This window comes from Suncus etruscus, chromosome 6, assembly GCF_024139225.1.
Source record: "Suncus etruscus isolate mSunEtr1 chromosome 6, mSunEtr1.pri.cur, whole genome shotgun sequence".
In the NCBI taxonomy this organism is placed as follows: Eukaryota; Metazoa; Chordata; class Mammalia; order Eulipotyphla; family Soricidae; genus Suncus; species Suncus etruscus.
In genome coordinates this window covers 34,232,814-34,260,580 of record NC_064853.1, presented here as the reverse complement: position 1 = coordinate 34,260,580, position 27,767 = coordinate 34,232,814, and the positions used below count along the sequence as shown (strand labels likewise).

General features: G+C 56.2%; 1 protein-coding gene across 1 annotated transcript in view; it reads left to right on the top strand.

The window, feature by feature from the left end:
• The window catches only part of PTPRF (protein tyrosine phosphatase receptor type F), a 64,543-nt gene extending 36,996 nt beyond the window's left edge, over positions 1 to 27,547 (top strand). Inside the window, 27 exon segments of the mRNA XM_049774616.1 lie at positions 961 to 1,542; positions 1,693 to 1,829; positions 2,208 to 2,352; positions 5,490 to 5,795; positions 6,266 to 6,459; positions 9,396 to 9,422; positions 10,483 to 10,600; positions 10,681 to 11,259; positions 11,798 to 11,895; positions 12,022 to 12,275; positions 12,357 to 12,450; positions 12,887 to 13,105; positions 13,374 to 13,528; positions 15,702 to 15,817; positions 18,646 to 18,678; positions 19,273 to 19,370; positions 21,910 to 22,033; positions 22,137 to 22,312; positions 23,212 to 23,331; positions 23,515 to 23,669; positions 23,762 to 24,047; positions 24,137 to 24,315; positions 24,463 to 24,589; positions 24,881 to 25,006; positions 25,458 to 25,612; positions 25,750 to 25,885; positions 26,074 to 27,547. Of these exon segments, the coding sequence (XP_049630573.1) occupies positions 961 to 1,542; positions 1,693 to 1,829; positions 2,208 to 2,352; positions 5,490 to 5,795; positions 6,266 to 6,459; positions 9,396 to 9,422; positions 10,483 to 10,600; positions 10,681 to 11,259; positions 11,798 to 11,895; positions 12,022 to 12,275; positions 12,357 to 12,450; positions 12,887 to 13,105; positions 13,374 to 13,528; positions 15,702 to 15,817; positions 18,646 to 18,678; positions 19,273 to 19,370; positions 21,910 to 22,033; positions 22,137 to 22,312; positions 23,212 to 23,331; positions 23,515 to 23,669; positions 23,762 to 24,047; positions 24,137 to 24,315; positions 24,463 to 24,589; positions 24,881 to 25,006; positions 25,458 to 25,612; positions 25,750 to 25,885; positions 26,074 to 26,142 (4,808 nt within the window). The 3' untranslated portion in view covers positions 26,143 to 27,547.
• The last annotated feature ends 220 nt before the right edge of the window (positions 27,548 to 27,767 follow it).

Sequence of the window (27,767 nt, the reverse complement as noted above, 5' to 3'; positions counted from 1 at the left end):
AAAGAAGGCCACAGGCAGCCCCAGATAGAGTGCTGTGAAGGAGAGAAGAGGTCATGTACCTAAGGGACAAGCCACATGGTGAGTGATCCTTTTAGGTCTTTTTTCCTACACTTCCTTTGTAGGAAAGAAAAGAGGGATTTGGGAAGGGAGGGAGGAAGCAGGAAGCCTTCCCACGCTCCTCTCTAGACTGCAGACAGGTCATGGTGCCCCTGCCAGCACTACTCCTTCCTCAGGTCACTGCACGTGGCTCCCTCCCCAGACACCATCACCACACAGTCACCACTTACGACACAGCCTACCTCTCCTGGCCCCGAGGCTTCATCTTGACCTGTGGGTGTCAGTTCTGTCCTTAAATTTCTCTCGCTCTCTGTCTTCTGCTGCCCGAGTTTAGGCGGGGGTGTGACTGAGCAGTAGAACCTGGTCTGTGAGGCCTTGGTTTTTATCTCCAGCACCACAAGAAAAGACGCTTTTGCTAGCACAGTACATGCTGGTGTTCCCTTCACCTCAGCATATCCTCTCCCCCTCTGGACTCTGAACCGTTGTGACAAGGTGTTACCAGTGTTCACCCAAGGTCCTGGGGGGGGGGGGTGCTTGACCTGACTTTTTGGGTAGCTGGCAAAGACAGACCTTCACCTTCGCTTGGGACCTGGCACTTCTCCTAATCCCATAGCCATTCCCTTAGGGACACCACCACCTCTGCAATAAGGCAGCATCCAGGGGTTACTGTGCTCTTTACCTGCCTCCTCCAGACAGCGGCACTGTCTCAGGGCTTGCTCTTTACCTGTTAGGCTGATGTGCGGTGAGGCGCCATTGAATCCCAAAAGTGACAGGCAGTAGGGGGAAAGAGATAGCCCGCATGGACACAAGCAGCCTGACCACCTTCTACTAAGGGGCCTGGTGGTTCTCGAAGATGGGGTGGGGTTATCACCCTGGGCAGTCCTGAACCGCCTTCTTCTGCAGCTCTCCCAAAGCCTCCGATCGACCTTGCAGTGACAGAGACGACAGCCACCAGCGTCACCCTGACCTGGGACTCTGGGAACTCGGAGCCGGTTTCTTATTATGGCATCCAGTACCGCGCAGCAGGCACCGAGGGCCCCTTCCAGGAGGTGGACGGCGTGGCCACCACACGCTATAGCATTGGCGGCCTCAGCCCTTTCTCGGAGTATGCCTTCCGCGTGCTGGCCGTGAACAGCATTGGACGCGGGCCGCCCAGCGATGCGGTGCGAGCGCGCACAGGGGAACAGGCGCCATCCAGCCCGCCACGCCGCGTGCAGGCCCGCATGCTCAGCGCCAGTACCATGCTGGTGCAGTGGGAGCCACCCGAAGAGCCCAATGGCCTGGTGCGAGGTTACCGCGTCTACTACACACCCGACTCCCGCCGGCCCCTGAACGCCTGGCACAAGCACAATACGGACGCCGGGCTCCTTACCACCGTGGGCAGCCTGCTGCCTGGCATCACCTACAGCCTTCGCGTACTGGCCTTCACCGCAGTTGGCGATGGCCCGCCCAGCCCCACCATCCAGGTCAAGACACAGCAGGGAGGTAGGCAGAGCCAGGGGAGGCTGTGCAGAGTGGACATCTCCACAGGGTCAGTTGGGGATCTCGAGGAGAAGGGGATTCCCTCCTTGGGTGGGGATTCTGGGGATCCTGCCTGCCAGAGCTGTGGCTACACTGACGGTGCCTATGTTGCAGTGCCGGCCCAGCCTACAGACTTCCAGGCCGAAGCAGAGTCAGATACTAGGATCCACCTCTCATGGCTGCTGCCCCCACAGGAGCGCATCATTAAGTACGAGCTGAAGTACTGGGTGGCTGAGGAGGAGGAACAGCAGGTGAGCACCCCGCAGGCTCAGCCACTCCGCATCTGTGCTGGGCCAGCCTCTCCTGTTGTGGAGGCTCAGCTTCTGGGATTGTGGTGGCCATGGGGCCCACGTGGCTCAGGGGCTTAGTCACCTCCCTGCAGTGGGCAGATGCTTAGGCCAATCCTTGAGTCTCACAGCCACCATAGCTCTAGTGGTTGGCTCAGCAGCACACTGAAATTGGCCAAAGGACCATGTCACCTAGGTACTCCTGGCACATGTATTGTGAAGTGACTTTAGCACGGAGCAGCCCATGCTGGGCCCTGAGGGGGCAGCTCCCATTGTGTAGAGGGCAGCCTGAGTGACCTTGGGAGGCAGCAGTGCTTGAGGTCACACTCTCTGATCTTCCAGCGCGAAGTAACTTTCGACCCCACCTCCTCCTACACACTGGAGGACCTGAAGCCCAACACGCTCTACCGCTTCCAGCTGGCCGCCCGCTCCGACATGGGAGTGGGTGTCTTTACCAACACCATCGAGGCCCACACAGCACAGTCCAGTAAGTATCTCTTGATGCCGCTCACTGTCTACTGCGGCCAGGCTGGGGTGTGGACACCCACAACCCTTCCCCAACCCAGTGGATGGTCAGGCCTGCAGGGGCCCTGGACCCAACTCTGGTCGAGTTCTGGGTCTGGACCCCAGAGAGGGACAGGTAAGTGCCCTCTAGTCTGTGTGCAGGTGGCTCTTGCCCCCCGCCCCCTACCCAGGTAAGTTCTGTGTTGTGATTCATCTCCTCTCTCCACCTGCCTCTGCACTGGCCGGCCACACTGCTGGAGGGGCCACCACGCTGGGTCACCAGACATGTCTCAAGTGTGCCTTGGTGACAGCCCTCCCTCCCTGTATCCCATCTCAACTACCCCCTTCACCATGCACCCCACAATGACATGTGAGTCAGACATGCCACTGCTGAACCAACCTCCCAGGCCATGTGTATGAGAATGAGACCATGCACCCACATGTTCCTGCATGAGACCCACAGAATCAGTCATGTGGAAGCACCTGTAAGGTGCTCCTGTGGCAGCTTGATGGCATATGTGTTCCTGGGTGTGTGAGGCTCTGTGTGACCATTTCTGCCCATCTGGTCATGTGTGTGAGTGTTTATGTGAGAATGTATATGAAAGTGAATGAATGTACTTTGTGAAGAAGTGTGTAAGGGGATGTGTGAGAATGTGAGTGTTTATGAGGCTTTATGGAAGAAAATGGATGAACGTATGTGAAACATTTTAAGAGTACACATGTAAGAAGTGTGTGTGGAAATGTGTGAGTATTCTTTGTGTGAGTATTCTTAGAGAATGAATGTGGAGGTCAGAGAGATAATACAGTACAGGAAGGCACACTTGCCTTACCTACAGCTGAGCAGGGTTTAAACCTTGACACCACATATGATTCCCCAAGCATTGCCAGCTGAGGTTAGAAACAAAAACAAGGGGCCGGCAAGGTGGCACTAGAGGGAAGGTATCTGCCTTGCAGGTGCTAGCCAAGGAAGGACCGAGGTTCCAAAACTTTTAAAGTGTGAACGTGTATATAGGGCCCGGAGAGACAGCACAGCGAAGTTTGCCTTGCAAGCAGCCAATCCAGGACCAAAGGTGGTTGGTTCGAATCCCGGTGTCCCATATGGTCCCCTGTGCCTGCCAGGAACTATTTCTGAGCAGACAGCCAGGAGTAATCCCTGAGCACCGCCCAAAAACCAAAAAAAAAAAGAAAGAAAGAAAGTGTATATATGTGAGAATGTGTAGGAGGGTGTGTATATGAGAATACGTTTATAAGAGTATGTTTGAGACAATTTGTAAGAGCAAACGTGAGTATCAGACATTTTGTGTGTGTGTGTGTGTGTGTGTGTGAGAGAGAGAGAGAGAGAGAGAGAGAGTGAGTGAGAGTGTAGAGTGGGGGTTCCCCTCTGAAGAAGTCTGAAGCAATCCCTGGGATGGGTACTAGCGTGTGAATCTAAATCATGACTGTTGTGTGCAGGTGTGACTGGCTGAGTGTAACCAGGTGTGTGAGGCTCTGTCAGGAGGTCGGGACATGACTGGTGGGTCAGGCATTGAGATGGTGACCACAGGTGACGGAGTGCGGGGGTTCTACACCCACAGCAGTGTCTGAGGTAGTCCCTGTGACTGAGGGACTAAGGAAGTCAGGTGACTCAGGAGACCGCATGCCAAGCATATACTGCTTCTGCTGGGTGCCAGGCCCTGTTCAGTGGACTGGTAGTGTTGCACCTAGCATTTTTGCCTGTAGATAGCCTTTGTCAGTCAGCCTGCAATTGGCCAGGCCAGGAGAGCAGTTTGTTATGCAGAGGTCCTCTCAGGTGGTTCTGGAGGGCTTCTAGGATCATACCGAATGGTGCCAAGCATACAATAAACTTGGCAGACATGCATACCCTAATCACCATACTGGTGGTGAAGTATGTGGAGAACCCACAGTGGAAATAATATGGGTGGGGACCTCATATTACTTAGGGTCCAAGCTAGTGATATGAGGCCTTGGTGCCATGGCTATGAGTAGGTGCAGAGGCAGGAAGGGGAGGCCTTCTGATGAGGGTCCTGTAGCAGCCAGTGTGGCAGGAGCAACCACTGGATCTTAGAATCTGCCTAAAAGAACCAGGACATGCAGAAGGATTCTGAGTGCCTTGTCTCAGTGGTCAAGGCTGCCTGAGAGGGCACCAGAGGCCAGCTAGCAGGCTGAGCGGTCACCTGTTTAAAAGGTGTTTGAGGTTGTCAGACTGGGAGCTAAGGCGAGAAAAGGGAAGTTTCCTGCTTCTTTCTCTGGGGCAGACCTAGGAGGGGAGTGGGTCCATTCCCTAAGATTGGATAGGCACAAGCAGCAGTCACCCCTAGTTTCAGGGGCCCTGGCTCAAGCCATCTGCTTAGTGATGCTTGACCCATGGCACTCTTCCTTTCTAGGGTTCTCTCTTGCAGCTCACCCCTGAGCAGGCAGAAGGGTACCCAGAAAGGGTAGAGAGACGAATCTGGGAGATCCCTGCCACCCTCTCAGCCTGAAATGTACCCTTTCGACCTGGGGGACCGACCTGTCAGCCCAGGGGCCCTCTCACACACATCCAGATCTATGTGAAGGGTTCATGGGAGTTCATGGGGCAGGTATGGGAGGTTCAGTGGGGAAGACAGCTCAGGCCTTGTGGGAGTCTAATGCAAAGGAGGGTACTTTGTGGCTGAGGAGGGGGTTGTGAGTTCATTTCCTTGGGAACAGCACATGCATAGGGTGTGAGAGGGGTGTGGCTGGTGTGTTGGAGGGGGCGTGGCTGGCTGGCTTGGGTGCTAGAGGGGCATGGCTGGTGTATATGAGGGTGTGGCTGGCATGTAATGGGCACCATGTGTACATCTGGTGCCTTGTGTTTGGTGTAAAATAGTTTATGTGTGTGAGGTGCTGAGTTGAGCCCCATATGTGTGAGAAGTGCCATATGGATGTGGGAGACAGAGAGGAAGACAGAGAGTTAGCTCCCTGTGATGTAGGGAAGCTGGTATTTGTCTGGCAGCAGTGGCAGCCTGTCTGGGGGGTCCCTAGCCTAGCCTCTCCACACTGGGGAGTAGCCTGCCTGGGTGAGTGTCCTCACTGTGACTGTCCCCTGCCTGTGAGCCCCCACCCTCCATCTGCCTGCTTCCCCCCATTTGTCTTCCCCAGCCCCCTCCGCCCCTCCCCAGAAGGTGGCCTGTGTGAGCGTGGGCTCCACCACCATCCGGGTAAGTTGGGTCCCACCGCCAGCTGACAGCCGCAACGGCGTCATCACGCAGTACTCGGTGGCCTACGAGGCAGTGGACGGCGAGGACCGTGAGCGGCATGTGGTCAGCGACATCAGCCGCGAGCACTCCAGCTGGGACCTGGTGGGCCTGGAGAAGTGGACGGAGTACCGGGTGTGGGTGCGGGCGCACACGGACGTGGGCCCCGGCCCCGAGAGCAGCCCGGTGCTCGTGCGCACGGATGAAGACGGTAGGCAATGGGGGCAGAGGGCGAGGGGGAGCGGGGCACCCACGGCTCGCCACCACCTCACGCCCCAGCCCCTTCACCTCCCCCAAGCCAGGACTCTTCTTTATGGGCAGTTTCATGGTCTGAATTAGAAAGATAGATGCATCTTCTGGAACCCACACCCGGCCCAGATCCCAGCCCAATGGCAGCTGGTGGTCATTTTTAAGACTTGAGAGGTTGGGGCTGGGAGGAGGGGGAGATCAGACTGGCAGGGCTGACGTTGGGGTGGTTGGAGGTTTGTGCCCACCTGAACATCCTGCTCTGCCCTATTCTGGAAGACCTGTCACAGGAGGAGTCCCCATGTCCATCTGTCCTTCCCTAGGGCAGCCCTAGGAAACAGCCTCTCCCAGGGGTGTGAGGTGTGAGGCGCTGGCGTCTGCGGTGCCCGTGGGTGAGAGCTGTGCCCAATCTGATCCTGCCTCTCCTGTCCCCAGTGCCCAGCGGGCCCCCACGAAAGGTGGAAGTGGAGCCACTCAACTCCACAGCTGTGCGCGTCACCTGGAAGTTGCCTGTCCCCAGCAAGCAGCACGGCCAGATCCGCGGCTACCAGGTTACCTATGTGCGGCTGGAGAGTGGCGAGCCCCGTGGCGCCCCCATCATTCAGGACGTCATGCTGGCAGAAGCACAGGTGCGCTGCCATGGGCACCACCTCCCTCAGTGTCCAGAGGGATGGTGACAGCAGGACCAGGACTTCTTCCTATGTCAAGGGGGAGGTTCAGACCGGGATGGGGGAAATGGGTGCTCACAACATTCCATCTTTGGGTTTGTCTGTACCTCCTGCCCCTGATAGCCCTAATGTGCACTGCTGGCAGCCCAGTCTTACTGTCCCCTTGGGCCCAGCCACCAGCATCTGTGCAGGGAGGCCATCTGTACAGTGCCCCCCCCCCCAGAATATCCTCAATGTCAGACTGAGCCTGGGACCTCTGGACACCAGCCAGGCTGGTGCAAGGGTCCTCCCATAGTACAGGAGCCATTGCAGCGATCTGTGAGTGTGGGGATGGACCTAAGTCCAAGGATCTGTCTGTGTGTCTGGGGTTCTGTGAGTGTGTGGTTCTGAATGTGCAGTTCTGTGGCTCAGCCCCTGGCATCTGCTGATTAGTGAGGCAGCTCTCAACCTGCCAGCCTGCCCAAACTCCCTCTGCACCCTGTCATCCTTGGGGATAAGGAGTCTGCTGTGAGTGTGGGCCGAGCTCCCAGAGGTCATCTGAGCACTTCTTTGCTTCTCAGAGGAAGAACCAGGGTCCCACAAGGTGTTGTGGGTTGTCTGGATTTCCTAGGAAGTGCTGGCTAAGGTTGGGTCCTATGCCAATTCTCTAGATTCCTGTGAAATTCGGGTGAATGCCATAACTTCGTGCAAACATCTGCCAGCTCTTGTCCAGAGCAATTCCATAGAAGAGGCCTCCCCCACTCCATCCCTGCCAGACAGGCCCTGGCAGAGCCAGGAGTTCCACCCTACCCACCCACCCCGGAGCCCACAATAGCCCCCTTCCAGCTTGTCCTGGGCTCGTAGTACCTGGCCTGGGATCAGGGGTTTGAACAGGCACCCTGGGGTCTCTGCTGTGTTTCAAGGTGACCACACCCACCGACAGTGGCCTCAAGTCTCTGGCCGGCTCAGTTTCTGAAGCCAGATTCCTTCCCTGCCAGCGGGTGCCCCTTTGTACCCCTGGGCCTGGCCGGCGCCAGGAGAACAGGGGCGTTGGAGAGGTGGGCGTGTGTACCCGCCTGCATTCCTGGGGCAGGTTGAGGGCTCCTCCTGGAGCCTATGTGCACACACCCACCCAGAAGCATCCCGGGAATGGGCTTCCTCCAGCCCCTCCTCTCTTAGAGGGCCGGCACACAGCTGCAGCTGGGGGTTCCAGAGAAACCACTTGGGGTGCCCCCTTGTGGTCCCATGTGGTTTGCAGAGAGTGGGCCCCCAAAAAGAGAGACCCAGCCTGCCTGGTCTTGGGCATCCTGTGGGCAAGCATAAACTTGGGCTCTGGGGAAGCCATCTGAAGAGAGAAGCCTGCACTGTGGGGTCCCTTTGGAGAGTAGAAGGGGCCACTCCCCATCTCTCCCCAGCACACCGTCATACCATGACAGCTGCTGGTGCTGTCAGTTCAGCACAGGGTCCTTGGAGTGCAAGCATCATGGGATATGTGACCCCTTACTGGGCAGTCTCTGTCTCTGTCTCTTCCTCTCTGTCTGTCCGTGTCTCTGTCTGTCTGTCTCTCTCTCCCCCTATCCTTTCAGAGCTTGTCTTTCTGTCTCTGTTTCTAACTCGCTCTTCCTCTTTCCCGCTCATTGCTTGTACTGTCACCTTCATTCTGCTCCCTTCTGGTCAGCTGTCTCTTTCTCTGGAGTTAGACCTAGAACTGCTCAGGGCTTTTCCTTAGCAGAGCTCAGGGACTTTATGAGATACTGGGGGTCAGCCAGGGGCAGCCAAGCACAAGACATGTCCTACACACTGAAGTTTCTTTATGGCCCTTCTGCCACTTTCTTGTTTCTCTTTTGTTTGTTTTAGGGTTTTTTTTTGGGGGGGGGGGAGATAGCATACCTGGCAGTCTCACAAGTTATTTCTGGCTCTTAAGAATAACTCAAGAATCAGTCCTAGTGGGTGTAGGGGATTGTATGGGACACCAGGGATTGTACTCAAGACTGGCTGCATGCAAGGCAAGCTGTACTCTCACTCAGGCTGAGCTTTTTGTTTTTCCCTTTCAAGATGCCAGGGACCAATCCCAGGGCCTAACATATGTAAAGCAAGTGCTGTGCCTCTGAGCCGCCTCCCCAGCCCTGTCTCTGCCTCTTTTACTTCACCCTTACTGCCTTTCTCTTCTCCTTCACCCTGTGCCAGGCCTAGCATGGGCTGCTCCATCCCTGCAGCAGGGAACCTTCTTGGCTCTACCATATCTTGTCCCTTGATTTTTGCACGGATTTTCCCATAGAACTTCCCAGAACAGAGAAACCAAGGCCTGGTTGGAGGCAGCCAGCACTGGGAGGTGTTTGAGTCAGAGAACCTCTGCTTCCTCCAGTTTGGACTCAACACAGGCCCCATCCTGGGCTGTGGTACCTTGGCCATCCCCATCTGGCTTTTTCTCCCCCCACCTCCCAGCTGGCACAACCACATGGTCATTAGGCCTGAAGAAGAATTGCACATGCCAGACTCTGGGGCGCCACTGGGAAGAATGGGGTCTGAGTACATGGGCTCAAAGCCTTCATCTTGCTGACCCAATTTAGAATTAAAAAAATAAAAAAAAATCCATGATCTGTTGTACCAGGACAGGCACGGATATCCCTCCGTGTCCTCACTTCTCTCTGCCTGACCTCTCAGGCCTACCCCCACATCTGGCTGCCTCTCCCTCAGAGCACCTTGGGGTGTTGACTCCCTCCTTCCCTCTAGCTCACCCACCCCCTTCCCTTCTTCTTTCCCTCCTCAGCCCTGCATTCACCCTGGACTGGGAGGCAGGGAGGGGTCTTGGCTTGGAGAGCCCTGGGCTGCCACCCTGCCCACCCTCCCCAGGCCAGGCCCCTCGCCCAGTCCTTCACCTCCTGTCTCCCTTTCTCTCCCTTCCCATCCGCGCTCAGTGGCGGCCAGAGGAGTCCGAGGACTATGTAAGTAACAGGTGTGCGAGCGAGCAGGGAAGCAGGGACAAGGCCTGGGTTAGGCCGGGCTCGCGGACCCTCCCCCTCCCCGCCTTTCCTCCCAGCCTGCGCCACTGAGAGCCACGGGGCACCAGCCCCATCCCGGGAAAATTGGCACCCGGGCTTGAGCTCCGAGCTGAGCTGCAATTGGCACTTCCTCTAATCCTGACTTCTCGCCTGTCGAGCAGCAATTTGAGTCCAATGTTCGTGATCGACCAGGGTCTGGCCCCTGCTCTGGCCAGACAGGGATGGAGTTAAATCCGATCCTGATCATTAGACCCATATTGATCCCTGGAGTGAAAAATCACCTGCTTCCAGGCCCAGGCTGGGAGAAGGGGTCCAGGGAGCTGGCAGTGGTATTGGTGGTTCTGGAGCACCAGCCCTGGGAGGGGTTGGGTGGCTGCTGCGCCCCCACCCCAAACTTGAGATTGGAGGGACACCAGGGTTGGCGGTGATAGCGCTGGTCCACTGCTCGGGGCTCTGCCTTCCTACTTCCTACTGTGTGGTGTGGTTTCATGGTTTCTTTGCATGTTTGGAAATGCCCTGACTGGACGAGGGGATGGGCTGGGCTTGCCTCAGCCGATTCCTGGGCACCAGGGGACACTGAATTTCCCGAGTGCAGGTCTGGGTGGTCTGTGTCCTCCCTTCGCTCTGTTTCAGGAGGTACCATGGGACATAAGGTATTTTCAGAGCCAGACCTGGATGGGGCCCTGATGGGGCCCTGTAGCATGGCCCTTCATGGCCCCAGCATGGCTCTTGGGTGTGCGTGCCTTGGCCCCTCACCTGCTCACGCAACAGCAGCAGCTGTGAGCTATCACAGACTTCACAGAACAATGGGCTGAAGGAACAGTTCATTCCTTTGTTCTTCTCTAAAGAAAGCTGTCTGCCTGAGGGCAGGGTGGGGGTCCAGAGCATATACCCATCTGCCAGCCCAGCTGTGCCCGGCCCTTCTCAGAACCCTGGCTCTCCCCCTGGCACACTCTGCCTGCATCCTGCCCTCTGCTGACAGGCCCTGCTTCTCCTGCTGTAGGAGACTACCATCATTGGCCTGACCCCTGAGACCACCTACTCTGTGACGGTCGCCGCCTACACCACCAAAGGGGATGGGGCCCGCAGCAAGCCCAAAATCGTGACGACCACAGGAGCAGGTGAGTGGGAGTGAAGGACAGAGCCAGGAGCAGGGGGTCACAAGGAGGGCAGCGCCAGAGTCCCATGCGTGGTTGTTCAGTCCCAGGCCGGCCCACCATGATGGTCAGCACCACGGCCATGAACACGGCACTGCTTCAGTGGCACCCCCCCAAGGAGCTGCCCGGCGAGCTGGTGGGCTACCGGCTGCAGTATCGCCGGGCTGACGAGACACAGCCCACCACCATTGATTTCGGCAAGGATGACCAGCACTACACCGTCACCAGCCTGCACAAGGGGGCCACCTACATCTTCCGACTGGCCGCCAAGAACCGTGCTGGCCTGGGCGAGGAGTTCGAGAAGGAGATCACGACCCCCGAAGATGTCCCGAGCGGCTTCCCCCAAAACCTTCATGTGATTGGGCTGACCACATCCACTACGGAACTGGCTTGGGACCCGCCAGTGCTGGCGGAAAGGAACGGGCGTATCACCAGCTACACGGTGGTGTACCGGGACATTAACAGCCAACAGGAGCTGCATAACCTCACCGTCGACCCTCGCCTCACCCTCCTCGACCTCAAACCAGACACCACGTACGACATCAAGGTCCGCGCTCACACGAGCAAAGGTGCCGGTCCGCTCAGCCCCAGCATCCAGTCTCGGACCATGCCCCTGGAGCAAGGTGTGTGCTGAGGGCCTAAGGCTGCGCCCGGGGCCTCGGCTCTCCTTCACCCACTGACCTCTGGCGACTGGGAGCCACCAGCCTCTGGTGTGTGGCGCTCCCCTCTCTCCTCACCCTGACCACTAACATCTCATGGACGGGCGCCACATTCTCACTGTGACCCCTGGCCTCTGCTGTCTTTAACCTACTCACCTCTGCTGTGTGACTCTCCGATCTCTTGATGTCTCACTCATCTCTCTCGCCTGCTTCACCAGTCTTGGGTGCGCAACACTAACCTCTGGTGGCCTCGCCGCCCTGACCGCAGGGGAACGTGCCACATGCTTCTCAGGGCCAACCTTGTGAGCCTCTCAGCTCTAGGACTTCTATGTGGCCTTTTCCCAAACACTTCCCGGAGCTGCTGTTTTTATCTGCAGTCACTGGCGGCAGGTCTGGGGCTAGGGCTGGAAACTGAACCATATGAGCTGCAACTGGTGGGTGGGGGGGTGGAGTGCCCATCCTTCTGTGGCCAGACCCACTGACCTCTCCTTGTGCCCCACAGTGTTTGCCAAGAACTTCCACGTAGCCGCGGCAATGAAGACGTCAGTGCTGCTCAGCTGGGAGGTGCCTGATTCCTACAAGTCTGCTGTCCCATTCAAGGTGGGTGAGAGCAGGGTCTGTTCCAGCCTGTCTATCACACCCACCCTGGCTAAGTAGGTGATGGCACACATGCCTCCGAGGTGTCGAGGAGCCACACCGAAAGCCCTGGGGTCCCCTCACCCATAGATCCTGTACAACGGGCAGAGCGTGGAAGTAGATGGACACTCGATGCGAAAGCTGATCGCGGACCTGCAGCCTAACACCGAGTACTCTTTTGTACTGATGAACCGGGGCAGCAGTGCCGGGGGCCTGCAGCACCTCGTTTCCATCCGCACGGCCCCCGACATCCTGCCGCACAAGCCGGTGCTCGCTTCGGCCTACATAGAGGAAGGTCGCTTTACGCTGTCCATGCCAACTGTGCAGGAGCCATCGCTGGTCAGGTGCGTGTACACGGCGGAGGTGGGTATTGGGCTGGTCAGTGGGTATAGCCTCCAGCCCCGATGTCTGCTCTGCCTGTGCAGGTGGTTCTACATTGTGGTGGTGCCCATTGACCGTGAAGGCGGGAACATGCTGGCGCCTCGATGGACCACCCCTGAGGAGCTAGAGCTGGATGAGGTACAGGCGGGTTTAGGATGGCCCTATCTACGCTCTTGAGACTGTTCCCTAGGAGCTGTCAACAAATGTCTCAGGGGCTCTGTTAGGACAGAGGGTGGGAAGAAACAGAATTTTGGGGCCTTTACAATGATGAACCTCAACTGTGGATTTAGTGGACAGAGGGTCAGTGTGGAACCCTTGGAGATGTTGGAGTCCATGGGAGGATGGAAAAGGTCTGTCTTTCCAGGCTGGCAGGAGCTGCGGCACTGCTGTGCATGGTTTTGTGAGAACAGTGGGCGGTCTGGGCTAATCCCCTTGGTAGAAGCCTCTGCCATGTCCTCTGCCAAGTCCCCGAGCTCAATGGCACATGTGATGGTCCCCCATGACTCTGTCTCCAGCCCATGTGGGACGCCTATATCGAGCCCAGGCCTTACAAAACCCCTGTGCCTGTTCTCAGCTTCTAGAGGCCATTGAGCAGGGTGACGGGGTGCGACGACGGCGGCGGCGGCAGGCAGAACGGCTGAAGCCCTACGTGGCAGCTCAGGTGGACGTGCTCCCCACGACCTTCACACTCGGTGACAAGAAGAACTACCAGGGCTTCTACAACCGGCCCCTGTCCCCAGACCTGAGCTACCAGTGCTTCGTGCTCGCTTCCCTCAAGGAGCCCATGGACCAGGTGAGCATGCAGCCCCTGAGACCCAGGCTGGACCTGAGTCCAGGCCATTCTCAAGCACTGAGAACTCAGGCCTGGGGCAGCACCAAGATGAGCACTTGAAGCCTTAAGACAACCATTCCCAGGGCCCAGATGGCCCAACCTGTTCTATCCCTGGGGTCCCTGTCAGCTGTCTCCAGCAGGGTCTGGAAGCCAAGCCAGCCTGCCTGTTGCAGCAGGCAAGCTTTGAGCTCAAATGCATTGAGCTTCCTCCCATCTTCTTGGCCCACAGAAACGCTATGCCTCCAGCCCCTACTCCGATGAGATTGTGGTCCAGGTGACACCAGCCCAGCAGCAAGAAGAGCCCGAGATGCTATGGGTGACGGGTCCTGTCCTGGCTGTCATCCTCATCATCCTCATCGTCATTGCCATCCTCCTATTCAAGAGGTAAGCAGCAGGATCTGGGCTCAGGGCCAGCCACCACTGCCAGGGGCCTGTGTGCACAATGACAGGAGACACTCATGAATGTGCACATACATAGACAAGTATGCCTGCATGCACAAGCACACACACACACACACACACACACACACACACACACACAGTGTTCCCAAACAAACCAGCCTGGGTGTGCTGAGGAATGAGGAACAGAGTCGCAGCAGAGAACTGCCTCACACCCCTGGGCACCTGTCCCTTACCGCCCACTGCCCTGGATATGAGCGTCGTAGTCAGCTTCAAGACACCACCCACCCCCATTCCACCCTTTAGCCCTTTCTTGGCCACCATTCTTAGATCCTCCTCGTCCCTCTATCCCATTTGGGCCTGCACGGGCCTAGGGAGGTGTGGCCTGTGTGTCCATAGGACAGGTGTTGGAGCGCCAGTTGTGTCTGCAGCATCCACGGCTATTCCAGACTCCTTGTCTCCTTGGCCTGGGAAATAGCCCTTCCATCTTCCACCAACCAGCAACCTGAGCATCCTTCACCTCTTCCTTCCCCTTCACCCCACCCTCTGTCCCCAAGTTTTGCCTGAGCACTGCTGGCGCTCAAAGACCTTGCCCCTCACCCCACATGTGTCCAACTCTGGGGGTCTGGCACTCAACACTTTCCTACTAACTGCCTGGGAGTTACAGACCCTGCTCTGCCTCTGGCTTTCACTTGAAAGGTGCTTCCAGAGACCCAGCTTAGGTCCTTCCATGAAAACCCTAGTGACCCCAGATACAGTCCATCAGTGTCAAGCCAAGCTAGCGCAGCTCCTGACCATCATGAGCCCTGCCCATCCCTCTATATACTTTCCACCTAAATGATCATCTCAGCCTCTGGCCATCTTCTGGGCCCAGTTACCCTCAGATCTCTCCACTCTCCACCTCCCCAGCCCCACCTCAGCCTTGATATGGCCCCTAGGAGATATAGCCAGGTCTGCACTTGGTCCACGGCTCCACCTGCAGGCCTGTCCTCAAACACTTGTCCATGAGCCTGTGTCTGTGAATGCATATTCGTGAGTGTGTGACACATGTCTATGAGTGCGTGTGGGGCTGTTGTCTGAGCACATCCTTGTGTGTGGGTTCCTACACCTTGTGTGTCATCCCTTTTCTGTTCCTGCCACATGCTGGTCACCTCCTTTGGGAAGACTTAGTTCCTTCCCAGGCAGATGCAGCCGGGCTCTTCAGGTCCTGACATGGAGGCCTGCTGAGTGTCCCAGGCATGGGACAACCACTTGGTGGTGGTTGCTGTGGAGAGTCTCCCAGAGTGGTCCATGTCACAGAGGACCTGGGGTCTTGCAGAAACAGTGACAGTTCCTTTCTTCTGTCCTTGCCTATCTTTCGGGATCTAGTAAGCAGGAAAGGTAGGAGGCTTCTTTCTCTTCACGTGCTCCCCCGCTCCTCTGCACATTTGGGTCTGGGAGAGGGTGTTGGGGCGCTTCCACCAGAGGCTCCCAGCCTGTGGCTATCCAAGCAGCTCAGCACGCTCAGGGCAGGCTCCATGCACCACACTGGGTGTTCCTTGAGGGCCCAGCCTCAGAAGAGCACAGACCACCAAGTCCTCCAGCGCCTGACTATAGGGTCACTGGGGCAGCTTGAGCCCAGAGTGCCAGCTTCCCACTCGCAGGGGTGCTGGCTGCAGAGAGCGTGGAAGGTGTGAGTGGCTCCTGCTCCCCAGCCACCAACAATGCTCAAGGACTTTGCAGCTGGAACCTGTGGTCTGTCTGATCTTGGCCTTGGGGTCAGTGATGAAGGACTCTGTCTCACTAGGGTGACATCTTCCTTGTCCCTTCCCTGAAGCCTCTTGAGCCAGACACCTGGGACCTGGCTCCCTGTCATATGTGTGTCCCTGCTGTGTCCTCTGCATGTGTGTTCCTGGCGGCCCCCACTGCCTCGGCTGGCCTAGGGACAGCGGCCTCTGCCACCCTTCCTTGCTGACCCATCTTCTGTCCTCCTGCCCCGGCTGTTTCCCCTCCCACACCTGCACCGTCTCACGCTGACCTGCTCTGCCCTGGCTCCCCCATGCTCAGAGATGCAGGCGTAGCAGCGGGAGGGGGTGGGCCTCTGTGGCACCCGGCCACCCTAAGCATCACTTCTGCACCCCAAGTCGGGCTTCTCAGTAGCCAACATGTGCCTCCTCAGGAAAAGAACCCACTCGCCATCCTCCAAGGATGAGCAAGCCATCGGGCTGAAGGACTCACTGCTGGCCCATTCCTCTGACCCTGTGGAGATGCGACGGCTCAACTACCAGACTCCAGGTAGGGCAGCTCCCAGGCTTGCATGCCTCTCTCTGTCCTCCCTCTATGCCCTTCTTCCTGTGCCCACCTGCTAGATCGAAGTGGCTCAGGATCTACCATATTCAGCAGCTTCAAAGGTGTCCTGGGTCCTCTTCAAGGAAGAGGCTCTTCAAGGATTCAAGGCTGAATCCCACAGTCAAGGCACCACCACTTTGGGCTAAGAATCTCCCAGACAACTCCTCATCCCACAGTAGCGTGCTCTGGCCTAGGCCTACACAAACCTGGGGTGTATCTGGGAGCGTCCCAGATACTATGAGTCTGGGTACCACACTGACCCTTGCTGGCCTTTCCTCCAGCCACTCACTCTGGGTCTGACCTGCCCCGAGGTGTCACTCCTCCCCTTGAACCCGAGCTGACACCACTCATTGCTCTCCCGACTATGGACCATGCTTCATATGCAGGAAACCAGGTTCCATCCCCAGTATTGCATGAACCCCAGCACTGTACTATGTACCTCCCCCCCAAATGACTCCAAAACAATTCTGGATATGGTGTGGTACTAACACAAAAAAAGGCAATATAGGGGCCAGAGAGATAGCATGGAGGTAAGACGTTTGCCTTTCAGGCAGAAGGTTGGTGGTTCGAATCCCGGCGTCCCATATGGTCCCCCGAGCTTGCCAGGAGCGATTTTTGAGCGTAGAGCCAGGAGTAACCCCTGAGCGCTGCCGGATGTGACCCAAAAAACAAAAACAAAAACAAAAACAAAAAAAAAAAAAAGGTAATATAGGGACCAAAGTGATAGCACAGTTTGTAGGGCGTTTGCCTTTCACATGGCCAACCTGGTTTTCATCCCCAACATCCCTAATGGTCTCCCAAGCCTGCCATGAGTAATATCTGAGCATTGACAGGTATGACCCAAAGACAATGCAAAACAAAATAAAAAAAACAATTCAGACAGGAGCCCAAAAGGAATAACTTGCATCATTCTAGCATATCTAGACCTTCAGACTGAAATTTGAATCTTTGTTTTGGCGATGCCTCTGCATACAGGACACACACTTTCTAATTCAACAACCCTGACCCAAGTCTAGTTAGAATTATTTAAGCCAAAAATGAGCATAATAAGACCTAAGGCCAAATACAGCCCACTGCCTGTTTATAAATGAAGTTTTATCAGAGTGACCCCTCCCATGCACACGTCTATGCCTGTCTACTTGCACATCACCAAGTGGAATAGGTAGGTATGGGAGGTATTTAGATCCACATCTCCAGGATTCCATACTCTTGGGCCTCTCATGTAAAAAGTTTGCCAGTCGCCAAATTACCATGGCTGGTGTTTGAGGCTGCAGTCTTCAGTGACACCCCCTCAGGAGTCATGATGGCATCAGGAGGCTCCTGCATGTGGCCTAGGTAACCACAGGAAGTGGCTAAATTCCAGGGCATATGTCCTAGAAACTGTGTGATGCTTGGCTGACATAATGGCATTGCTATCTGGCATGATCAGGTTAGAAAGCTTCAACCAAGCCCAATGGCGTTAAGACAGACAAAGGGAATGAAAGGTACCCTCTTGGGTAGAAATAGCATACACAGAGCCGTCGAGGTTGCTCAGCTGAGTGCATGCTTTATGTAGGGTTTGATCTCCAGCACTAGCACCACATGGTCCTGGAGCACAGAACCAGGAGTGATGTGACCCCTGAGCACTGTTTTTGGTGTGACCCAAAAACAAAACTAAGAAATAGCACAAGTAGAAGTGTCTTGGTGGCACTAAGAGTTCTATAGAGCTTTGGGTTGGGAGTGTTGGGGCACGCATGGTCCCTTTGTGAAGGAACCTGAGCTCCAGAGACCGAAGGAAGGGAGGCAGGTATGGGCACATTGGTGCTAATCTCACCCAAAGCCTGTTCTCTGCCATGATAAGAGATGAGGGCCTGGACAGGGAATGCTGCAGGGGTATGAGGAACCAGCTCTGGGACCCTGGGATGAGAGGCCTCAGGGAAATGATTAGAGTGATGAAAGAGCCTTCATGGTGGCCCAGAGACAGGAAGGTGGGATCTGGAGAATTCCCCCAAGCCCAAACACCCTGATGTTTGATCTCAGTCTCTTCTGAAGCAACTAAGGCCCAGTGGCTGCTTTCTCCATGCTGAGTTAACATTTGGTTTCATTCTTACGTTTTTCTCACTTTGTAAGATATAACTTTTAGATCTTAAGATAATACAGTGGGTAAGGTGTTGCCTTATATCAATGACCTGGGTTCAATTCCTGGAATCCCATATGGTTTCCTGAGTACAGAACCAGGAATAACTCCTGAGCACTATGGCTATGACTCAAACAAAACAAACAAAAATCTGCATTTAAAGATCTACTTTTTACTTTGAACATTGTAGAATGCGCTCTACCCCCTCCCCTGCACGCCCTATCTTGTAAGAAACTGCTCTGGGGCCAAAACGATAGCAAAGCGGGTAGGATGTTTGCATCAGCTGACCCAGGTTCAATCGCCAGCATTCCATATAGTCTCCCAATCCCTCCTGGAGGGACTGCTGAGCTCAGAGCCAAGAGTAAGCCCTGAGCGCTGCTGGGTGTAGGCCAAACACAAAAAAGAAAACACTATCTTTGCCCAAATCCTTTGAAAAGAACTAACAGACACTGACCTCAGTGCATCACAGCAGCCTGAGCCCAGGCTCACTCTGGATTCTGTGCTATGGGGTGGCCCAGTCACACCCCCTCCCCCCTGTGTGGGCCACCCGTGATTGTGACCAGAGGAGGTGCGAGGCCTCATCTTCTCGCTGTGTGACCTGAGGAGGTGTGAGGCCTGTCTTCTCGCCCTGTGCTTCTCTGTTGTTTTCTCTCTGCAGGTTCCGGTGCCCCCAGTTGCCCGAATATCTCAAGTTAGTTTTCCAAGTCCCAGTTTGGCTTTCATGTCTGTTTATTCTTCCTCTCTCCCCCATCCACCACCCCCTTCCTCCTGAGCTCCATCTCCTACTTCCTCTCTACCCTGTGCCAATCCTTTTCCACCCCCTCCTCATCTCTGCTTCTCTCTCCAGTTCTCCCGTGTCACTCACCACCATGCCCCACACTTGTGACCGCTCCATCAACCCACCGGGAGCTGGGACCATGTGGTCACTGGAGTCTCATGGGGGCGGGCACCATTGAGGGGTCAGTGGGGCAGCAGCATGGGCTAGAGACACCCCTCACCCTGTCTTGTCAGCTGCCTCTGGCAGAACCTGCCGGGGAGGGCCCAGGAGTCCCCACTTAGCGCCGCACCCACGGATGTCTACACATGCTCACCACATACCCCATCTCCTCCACCCTCTGCTGCCATGTCTGCCATCCCTGTCGCCGCATGTGCCACCATCTCGTGCCACCAGTGCCGAGTGCTCCATGGTCACCGTGTCCACGTGCGCACGTCCACGAGGGGGGGCTGCCTGCCACCCCGTCCAGGTCTCGCCCTGAGTCTGCCCGTGTGTGCCTGCCCCTGCCAGGTATGCGAGACCACCCGCCCATCCCCATCACCGATTTGGCGGACAACATCGAGCGCCTCAAAGCCAACGACGGCCTCAAGTTCTCCCAGGAGTATGAGGTGAGGCAATGTCCCCATGCTTGGCCTGGCCCAGCCTGACCTGCCCCTTGTCCCCCATTCTGGCTTCCTCAGAGCACTGGCAAGTGGGAAATTCAGTTCCTAGGGTGCTGGGTCTAGCCAAACTTTGTGCATAGATGCTGCCAGCAGACCAAAAGCCTATGGACCAACTGTGGGCTGGCATGGAGCCCGATACTCTTTAGTGTCCTCATTATCCCTCCCAGCCCTCTGTAGTGGGCACCACCAACCCTTCAGACCCTGGGGGTCCAGCTCAGAGAGAAGCCACTGACCCAGGATCATACAACAGCTGCTATTCAGTTCTCAGAACAGCTCACATGAAGAAGCATCAGGGGGACTCAGGAGAAACATCACTCGTGAAGGATAAAGGGGCAAGGTGGAACTGTGGGTGACAGAACTGATAGGTTGGCTCTACTTGACTGGGCATGCCCATTCCCGTCAGATACCTCATCCTGGGTATACCAAGGACTTTGGGCAGGTTTCCTAGAGGAAATTGAACTTGGCAGGCAGATGGATGAGCTTATCTATGGAAAGCACTGCCACCACTACATGGTGCCCCCAAGGGCCTGTTCTCCCTCCTCTCCTTCCTTTCCTTCTATTGTTGTGATGTCATGTAGTGGCGCACTATAGGGGTGCTCTCTGGGGACCACACGTTCCGGATGCCGTGCCTGCACATGTGTCTGGACACCAGAGATTGCACACACAAAGGGCCAGCCAGACAGCAGAGCCACAGGATAGCATGCAGCATATATGATGGAACTCATGCTTGCAGGGTCTGTGTTATGAGCCATGAGCCATCCTCTAGGCCTCCTGAGTTCTGCCTTCTCTTCATATTTGTTCCTGGAAACCTTTTTCCCTCTTCTCTTCTCCAGTCCCAGTACTCCTGAGCAGGCCTACCCTAGGAGGCTCATTCTAGTTGCTCTCACCCACACCTACCCCAACTCTCCCGCAGCCAGCAAAGCATAGCTCAGTCACCCTTAACTATCAGTCTGGTGAGCCAGTCCCTGGGCTGGGTAGATGATTGAGCCCCATCAGGGAGCTCTGCCTGTCAGGACACCTTTGAAGACCATCCATGCTGCCCAAGATGACATTGTACCTCTAGATTCACAGATGACAGGCCAGTTGATCAACACAAGCAGGCTGCAGTCCCAGGTTAGCGGTGGTCTCTGGAAAGTCAGACTCACTGTCCCAGTGAGCTGATGCCAGAGCAGAGGACCCCCCTCTGTGTGTGTCGAGAGTGCTGGCTCGAAGCTCTCCTTCAAAGGCTGTTTCATGGCAGATTTCAGGAGGAGATTCACGCACAGTACTAAGAGCCCTGCCAGACTCTCTGGAACTTCTCAAATGCACAGCTCAGCCCCTAGCTGAAACAATGAGGGCACACATAGTGTTTAAGCACAGAAGTTGCTCATCACATCTGCCCTTAGTAAGGATTGTTCTGGCTGCCAGAGAGAATGGATCAGAGCAGATAGAGGGAGAGAGGCAGAAACACCAAGGCTGGGCTGGCAGAGGCCAGTGACAGCAGGTTGTTGGGACTGGGGCCAATACATGACCCTGGGACAGCCACATAGAAGGGATTTGAAGGCTTGCGGGTACAGGCTGGGATTGGGGTGAATGTACAGCAGTTTCCTTCCCCACACTGAGCCCTCAGCAAATCTGGGTGTGGCAGGGAAGCTGGGAAACACAACTTGGCAAGCCCTAGAGGACCTCAAGAGTATATTGTGGAGCCGAAGAGATAGCATGGAGGTAAGGCATTTGCCTTGCATGCAGAAGGTCAGTGGTTCATATCCCGGCATCCCATATGGTCCCCTGAGCCTGCCAGGGTCGATTTCTGAGCATAGAGCCAGGAGTAACCCCTGAGCGCTGCCGGGTGTGACCCAAAACCAAAAAAAAAAGAGAGAGTGTGAATTGTAACTGTTCTGGACAGAAACTGAGGAAGACTCGGGGCCATGGTGGCGAGCTCCTCGGTGTGTGAGCTTAAAATCCTACGTTCTTGGAGCTGGAGGGATACAACAATGGGTAGGGTATTTGCGTTGCACAAAGCCAACGCAGTTGAATCCTCGGTGTCCTATAGAGTCCTCTCAGCACTGCCAGGTGTAGACGCCCCCCAAAAAAGATCCTGAGTCTTCCCAGGTGAGTTGTGGGATGAGGACTGGGAATGTCCCATGTGCTGCCCCTGGCCTGCAGAAGGAGGTGCAAGGAAGAGAACATCTGAGAGGGTAGGAAGGTCACAGGCAGCTGCTCAGCTCTGGTGATCATTATGTTCAGTACTTATTTCATTGTTGGGGTACAGGGCATAGAACCTTCTTTCTGCCTCAACCTTATCCAGAGCTCGGGGCCTGGTCTGTGCCTATACAGGTGATAAGACCCTGAGCTCTGGCTGGGACAGTTGGGACTCAGCTATATCAGCACCCTCAGTGCGATCTCAGGGTCCAAGGATATGAAGTAATGAGTGGCAGATGCAGCTAGTGCCCCTGGAAACAGTAGTCAGGCTTCAGCCCTCTCTGTCTTCCTCTGCCACCTACAGTCCATCGACCCTGGACAGCAATTTACATGGGAAAATTCAAACCTAGAGGTAAACAAGCCCAAGAATCGCTACGCAAACGTCATCGCCTACGACCACTCCCGTGTCATCCTGGCCTCCATTGACGGTGAGCCATGGTGGCTGGAGACGTTGCCCCTATAGGCCCTGGACCAGGGGAACACAGCTGCAGGCCCCAGGTTGACATTGGCACATGTCCCTCCTGCCCATAGGTGTCCCGGGGAGCGACTACATCAACGCCAACTACATTGATGGCTACCGCAAGCAGAATGCCTACATTGCCACACAAGGCCCACTGCCTGAGACCATGGGTGACTTCTGGCGAATGGTGTGGGGACAGCGTACAGCCACCATAGTCATGATGACACGGCTAGAGGAGAAGTCCCGGGTAAGACTGCCAGGGAGGGGCCTGGAGAGATGGCACAGCGGTGTTTGCCTTGCAAGCAGCCGATCCAGGACCAAAGGTGATTGGTTCGAATCCCGGTGTCTCATATGGTCCCCCATGCCTGCCAAGAGCTATTTCTGAGCAGACAGCCAGTAGTAACCCCTGAGCACCGCTGGATGTGGCCCAAAGTAAGAAAAAAAAAAAAAAAAAAGACTGCCAGGGAGTCAGTGGCTGCTGGATGACCTGAGGCCTCTAAGAAGAGGCTCCACAAGGGATATGCCGAGTTATGCTCTTCCATAGCTTACTTGTCCCCCAGCTGCTGCGTGGGTGGGTGGGGTGAGGCATCATATCCCCAGACACTGTTGGGTTCCCAGGATGTGACTCTGTTGGCCCAGATGCTGTCATCCTCAGGAATGTTAATATGTTCCGGGATGTTCACCTGCTCCCCAGATGCTTGTGTGTTCCTGGGGCGTTAGCGCAGCTCCTGAGTTAATTAGCGGGAAGAGCTGCCGTTATCCGCTTCTGCACTGCAGAGCATTGGCTGGAACCGGGAGTTCACAGAGCCTGAAAATGGCGCATAAACGCTATGGGTAAATTTGGCAGAAAATGTGCCTAGTGCTGTCTGGTCATGAATAAGTAATTTTCAGTCAGGGCCTTGTTTCCATGCTAGGGCTGTGTGTGCTCTATGGGAAAGCCCTCTAGGGTCCCAGAGAAAGCGAGACAGAGATGGGGGCAGGGTCTGAAGGCCTGGGGCTTGGCCTAGGGTGGGGGCAAGATCCCAGAGATGGAGATGCTGCCTTGGAACCACATCTTTGGCCCCTCTGTCCTGGTCCTAGCCAGCCCAGCCTTTTGACACCTCCAGGCACCCTCACCCTCATCCCAGCCCTGTTGTCCCTATGCAGGTAAAATGCGATCAGTATTGGCCAGCTAGAGGCACGGAGACCTACGGCCTCATTCAGGTGACTCTGCTGGACACGGTGGAGCTGGCCACATACACAGTGCGCACCTTCGCTCTACACAAGGTACCGCTGCCCTTGCTGGTCCCTGCCTGCCATCTGAATGGGTGATGGGGCTGGGCCTTGGGAACTCCTAACAAGGGGTCAGGTTCAGTACAGGAATGCAGGAACCCACAGGGGTTTGCGTGGGATGGACAGGAGGCTTCTAGCTCCTGAGTCCAGTCCACCCCCACCCCCTCTCCTCCCTAGAGTGGCTCCAGTGAGAAGCGGGAACTTCGTCAGTTCCAGTTCATGGCCTGGCCAGATCATGGGGTTCCCGAGTACCCAACCCCCATCCTGGCCTTCTTGCGGCGGGTCAAGGCTTGCAACCCTCTTGATGCAGGCCCCATGGTGGTGCACTGCAGGTAAGTCTCCCCCAGCTCTTCTAGGCAGTTGTGGGGGGAAGGTTTGAGAGGAGGTGGCAGCCTGGGCCCCAGACTGAGCACCTGTCATGCAGCGCGGGTGTGGGCCGCACTGGCTGTTTCATCGTCATCGAGGCCATGCTGGAGCGGATGAAACATGAGAAGACAGTGGACATCTATGGCCATGTGACGTGCATGCGCTCCCAGCGCAACTATATGGTACAGACAGAGGACCAGTACGTGTTCATCCACGAGGCGCTGCTGGAGGCAGCCACGTGTGGACACACCGAGGTGCCAGCCCGTAGCCTCTATGCCCACATCCAGAAGCTGGGCCAAGTGCCTCCTGGGGAGAGTGTGACCGCCATGGAGCTCGAGTTCAAGGTGGGGCTCCAGGGTCTGGCCTGGCTCTGGGGCTGTCTGTGCCTCCCCCCAACCTGATACAAGCTTGACCAGCTCTTCCCTCTCGCCAGTTGTTGGCCAGTTCCAAGGCGCACACCTCCCGTTTCATCAGCGCCAACCTGCCCTGTAACAAGTTCAAGAACCGCCTGGTGAACATTATGCCCTACGAGCTGACGCGGGTCTGCTTGCAGCCCATCCGCGGCGTGGAGGGCTCCGACTACATCAACGCCAGTTTCCTGGATGGCTATAGGTCAGCACACGGCGGGGGCACAGAGTAGGGCCAGCCCTGACGAGCAGAGTGGGCATCCTGGAGGAGGGTGATCGGAGCGGGGGCCCCCCCTGGGAGACTCCATGGGCAGCGGCACCTCCAGCATGTGCAGTCTCGTGTCCACCCCAGACAGCAGAAGGCCTACATAGCCACTCAGGGGCCTCTGGCTGAGAGCACCGAGGACTTCTGGCGCATGTTGTGGGAACACAATTCCACCATCATCGTCATGCTGACTCGGCTCCGCGAGATGGGCAGGGTGAGCCGCCATGGGCCCTGCTCCTGCCCACCCACCATATCACCACTCACCTCTCCCTACTGCCCAGCCTCCCACCATCCATCCTCCGTCCTCTCTCCCTCTCTCCACCCTCCTCTCTCCCTCACCCCTGGCCACACCCCTACAGCCTCCCAGCGGCCTTCTGGCAGTGTAACCTCAACCTCAGCCCCCAACTCAGCACCTAAGGCCTTCTCTACCCCAGAATCCTGTGACTTGGGACTTCCTTCCTCACTCCTTCTTATCTAACCCTGGGGCCGGGCCTTCTGTCCACAGGAGAAGTGCCACCAGTACTGGCCAGCAGAGCGCTCTGCACGCTACCAGTATTTTGTCGTTGACCCAATGGCGGAATACAACATGCCCCAGTATATCCTGCGGGAATTCAAGGTCACAGATGCCCGGGTGAGTGTGCACAGAGGAGCCCAGGGTTTGCAGAAAGAATGTCTGTAGCATGGGCTTTGTGTGTGCTGCTGGGCCATCTGTGTGGTGTCCCCAGAGGCCAGAGAGATAGGCCAATAGGAGGAAAGGATGGTGCTGCCTGTAACATGATTGACCTAGCTTCAATCTCTTGGACCATGTTTGGTCTCCCGAGTTTACCACCAGGAGTAAGGCCTATGGCCCAAAAACTAAACAATTGCCTGTTTTTCCTGTGTGGTACCCTGGCAGGACTCTGCTATGAGGGTTCAACAAGCACGTCTCCCATGGTTGGGGAGCGCTTCTCCAATGTAATGACCTCCAGAGACATCTAGTGTAATGACCTCCCAGGGACTTCTGTCTTGGACTAGCCAATCTAGTGGGGACTACAGACAGAGGCATAAACCCTAACCTGGTCCCTCCCACCCTCTTCTTCCAGGATGGGCAATCAAGAACAATCCGGCAGTTCCAGTTCACAGACTGGCCGGAGCAGGGTGTCCCCAAGACAGGTGAGGGCTTCATAGACTTCATCGGACAGGTGCACAAGACCAAGGAGCAGTTTGGGCAGGATGGGCCCATTACAGTGCACTGCAGGTAAGATGGCACTAGAGGGAGGGTCGGGGGCATAGCCGTGCCCTGCAGGTGGAGTAGGGCAGGCATCACTGAGTGAGGGGGAGAGTAGAGAGCGAATCAAAGCCGGGCGCCCTCTGACCCACTCTGTCTGTGAACAGTGCTGGCGTGGGCCGCACCGGCGTGTTCATCACACTGAGCATCGTTCTGGAGCGCATGCGCTACGAGGGCGTGGTGGACATGTTCCAGACGGTGAAGACACTGCGCACGCAGCGCCCGGCCATGGTGCAGACAGAGGTATGGGTTGGGGCCACAGCGGGTCAAAATCGGGCAGTGGGGCAGGGAGAGAGTAGCCAACAGCTGCTTTATTCTGGACACTACTTGGGGTGGATGTCTGTGCCCTCCTTTTTATGGCCTCTGGAGACTGGCAGGACTATGAGTGAATGCCCTGGCACTGCCCACACTAACCAACCCCTCTCCGGCAGGACCAGTACCAGCTGTGCTACCGTGCGGCCCTGGAGTACCTCGGCAGCTTTGACCACTATGCAACGTAACTACCGCTCCCCCTCCTCTGTTGCCCCCCACCGGGGCCGCAGAGGGGACCCAGCTCCTCTGAGCCATACCACCATTGTCCAGCCCTCCTGCACGGATGCTGCGGCCAGCAGAGCACAGCCCACTGGTCACACCCATGTTTCAGGAACACCGAGCACTGAGCTGCCCAGGCGGCAGGTCCCACGTCCTGTCTCCCAACGTGGCTGCGTCTCTCATGCTTCTTTCATGGGGTGGGGATGGGGCAACACCTTTTTTATACATTAGGCGGGGTAGACCGAGGGCTTCTAGCCTCTTCCCTCTGATTTCTCCTCTTGCAATTCTCTTAACTGCAGAATGGGCCTGGGCGGGGGGTTGGGGTTCCCTTTGTCTTCTTTTTGAGTTCATTTTGGGCAGTTATTTTGTATGACTGCTGCTGGAGGTGGGACCCGCCTTCCATGGGGGCTGGAGCCTCCTCAGTGGCTCCTCCAGCCTTTCTGACAAGATCTAGTTTCTGCCACATGCAGGGAAACACATTTCTCCACCCCCCAGTTTTGTTTTGTTTCTCCTTCCAAGCCTTTTTTTAGGCCCCGCAGACAGTGGTGGGCGGGGAGGCACTCCTCCCCCGTGTCTGTCGCCCCTGTGAGCCGCATTCACAGCCCAGCATCACGAGGGATCTGGGAAGCCTGGCAAGGCATTCCTCATCACCATTGTGTTTGCAAAGGTTAAAACACACACACATACACAAGCAAAACAAAACAAAAAGAGAAAAAAAAAATGTTACCCCTGCCCCGGCTTCCTGCTCGAGAGAGAGGGGAGGCGGCTGCCTCCGCCGGGTTCCCCAGGAGCTGTCAGAGCCACGACTGGCTTGGCAGCCGCACTGTGCTGTGGCCATATGGCGTGGCACAGGTCAGGTTTGGGCCATGCCCGCACTCCTCAGGGCCGAGCAGGGGTGCGCACAGTGGGTCCTTCAGGTCCAGGCCAGTGGGCCTGGGAGCACACGTCTGACCTCAGTGTGGGGCCAGATGGTTTCCTTCCCTCCCCCGTTTGCAGCTGTTTTCAAAGCCCCCGGAAGTGCTCTGTCCACGCCTGCAGGACACTTGCCTGACCAATGTGGCAAGACTACTTGCCTCGCCTACTGTCCTGGTGTGACTGGACCAGGGCCACAGTCTTGCACTTGGCGACACTCTGGGGAGGGGAGCAGGGAGGGAGGGGAGTGGGGAGCAGTCATCCCCTGGGGTGGCTGGGCTCCGGGAAGATTCACAATCCAGGGTTGGCAATGTAGGGTGAAACCTTCATTTTTACCTTGTGGATGCCAGTGCTGTAGAGTCCACTGTTGTACACAGTCTGTTTTCTATTTGTTAAGAAAACTACAGCATCATTGCATCGTTCTTGACGGTAATAAATTTGAATAATCAGATTTCTTACAAACCAGGCCTCTGTCTCAGCTCTCTGGCAACTACGGCGTCTGGGCTCTGCAAAGTCTGTCTCCAGGGTAGATTCCAAAGAGTTCTTGCTCCCAAGGGACAGCGAGGCTGCCCTATTTATTTGTGACAAGTATACAGATGAGAAGAATCACAAGCCCTGAAGACAGCCCCAAGGATGGTCCTGTACCACCCATAATCGGAAAAAGTATTCTCCGAATCCCCCA